This window comes from Populus euphratica, unplaced genomic scaffold (genome assembly GCF_000495115.2).
Source record: "Populus euphratica unplaced genomic scaffold, PopEup_1.0 scaffold1780.1, whole genome shotgun sequence".
Taxonomy (NCBI): Eukaryota; Viridiplantae; Streptophyta; class Magnoliopsida; order Malpighiales; family Salicaceae; genus Populus; species Populus euphratica.
This window is the reverse complement of record NW_011501623.1, coordinates 23,541-24,974: the sequence shown is the minus strand read 5'-3', so window position 1 is coordinate 24,974 and position 1,434 is coordinate 23,541. Positions and strand designations below refer to the sequence as shown.

At 33.9% G+C, this 1,434-nt stretch overlaps 1 protein-coding gene across 1 annotated transcript in view; it reads right to left on the bottom strand.

The window, feature by feature from the left end:
• Window positions 1-1,164, bottom strand: part of LOC105118173 (pentatricopeptide repeat-containing protein At1g63080, mitochondrial-like) — a 4,224-nt gene extending 3,060 nt beyond the window's left edge. The window contains exons 1-2 of the mRNA XM_011016064.1: window positions 1,021-1,164; window positions 548-681 (exon numbers count right to left, since the gene is read on the bottom strand). Coding sequence (XP_011014366.1) covers window positions 548-681; window positions 1,021-1,164 — 278 coding nt within the window. The remainder of the gene's footprint in view (window positions 1-547; window positions 682-1,020) is intronic.
• Between the last annotated feature and the right edge of the window lie 270 nt (window positions 1,165-1,434).

The window sequence follows — 1,434 nt, the reverse complement described above, 5'->3', positions numbered from 1 at the left end:
CATCATCATTTTGCAAGTCTCCCCCATGATTAACAGGTATCAAAGGTATTGTGGAGTATGTGTTGGATTTGAATTAGATGGAATAAAGATGGTAGACTTTGTTTTCTTCTTTTGTTCAAAGTCTTCAATGGTTTGATCTTCAAAGAAGATAACATCTTTGTTTCTCATAATTTTCTTCTCTTTTGGATCCCACAACCTATAGCCAAACTCATCATCTTCAAAGACCTAGAAAATACACTATTTTATCTTGTTGTCAAGCTTAGACCTTTCATCTCTAGGAACATGTACAAATGCTCTGCATCCAAACACTCTTAAATGTGCATAAGAGACATTATTTCCTTTCCAAACTCTATTTAAAACATCAAATTTAAGAGAAACTGATGAAGAAAGGTTGATCATGGCAACTATAGTTTTCATTGCCTCACCCTAAAAGGACTTAGGCAGTTTTGCATGAGAGAGCATACATCTAATTCTTTCAATAATGGTTCTGTTCATTCTCTCAGCCTCTCCATTCTGCTATGGAGGTTTAAAAAATGTTTTCTCCAACTTGATACCATGTTCCCTGCAATACTTCTCAAAAGAACCCCTGTATTCACCACCATTGTCAGCTCGAATACGTTTCAGCTTTCTACTAGTTTCTATTTCAACTCTAGCATGGAAATCCTTAAAGATATTAAACACCTGATCTTTGGATTTTAAACAAGTAGCCCAAATTTTCCTAAAGTGATCATTAATAAACTAATAAAGTACAATGCACCTTTAAGAGACTTCTCAATCATTGAGCAAACATCAGTATAAACTAAATCAAGAACATGTGATCTTCTATGTGAAGTTGATCTTTAAAACGCAACTCTGTGTTGTTTGCCAACAATGAGTACATGTGTTCAAATCCATACCTTTTAATAAAAGGTAGTTTTTCTTGGTAAGGATGCCAAGACCTTTCTCACTTAAATGTCAAAGCCACTTATGCCATAGATTAGTAAAGTAATCTTCAATTGCATTAACCTTGCTTTTGATCACCTTGACTTGTGACATGTAAAGACCCATCTTTTTCTCTTTAGCAACAATCAGGGAATTTCTAGAGAACTTCCATTTACCATCTTCAAAGTAATTGTGATAGCCTTCTTCATCAAAAGTACCTGTAGAGATCAAGTGTAGGCGCATATCCGGCACATGCCTAATATCTTTAAGTAGCAATTTGCACCCAGTATTGGTTTCCAACTAAATATCTCCAATGCCTACAACATTAGCCATCCCTTGTGTTGTAACCCAATTTTGGATTCACTAAATTTTTTTTTAAATGTTATTTTATCTTATTATTCATGACAAAAAAATAAAAATAAAAAAAGAAAAAGAAAAGAAAAAAAAGAGTTTAAAATATATTTTCTCGAGTAAACCGTCATTTTCGGTCAAAACCGGGTCCACCGGGTCATT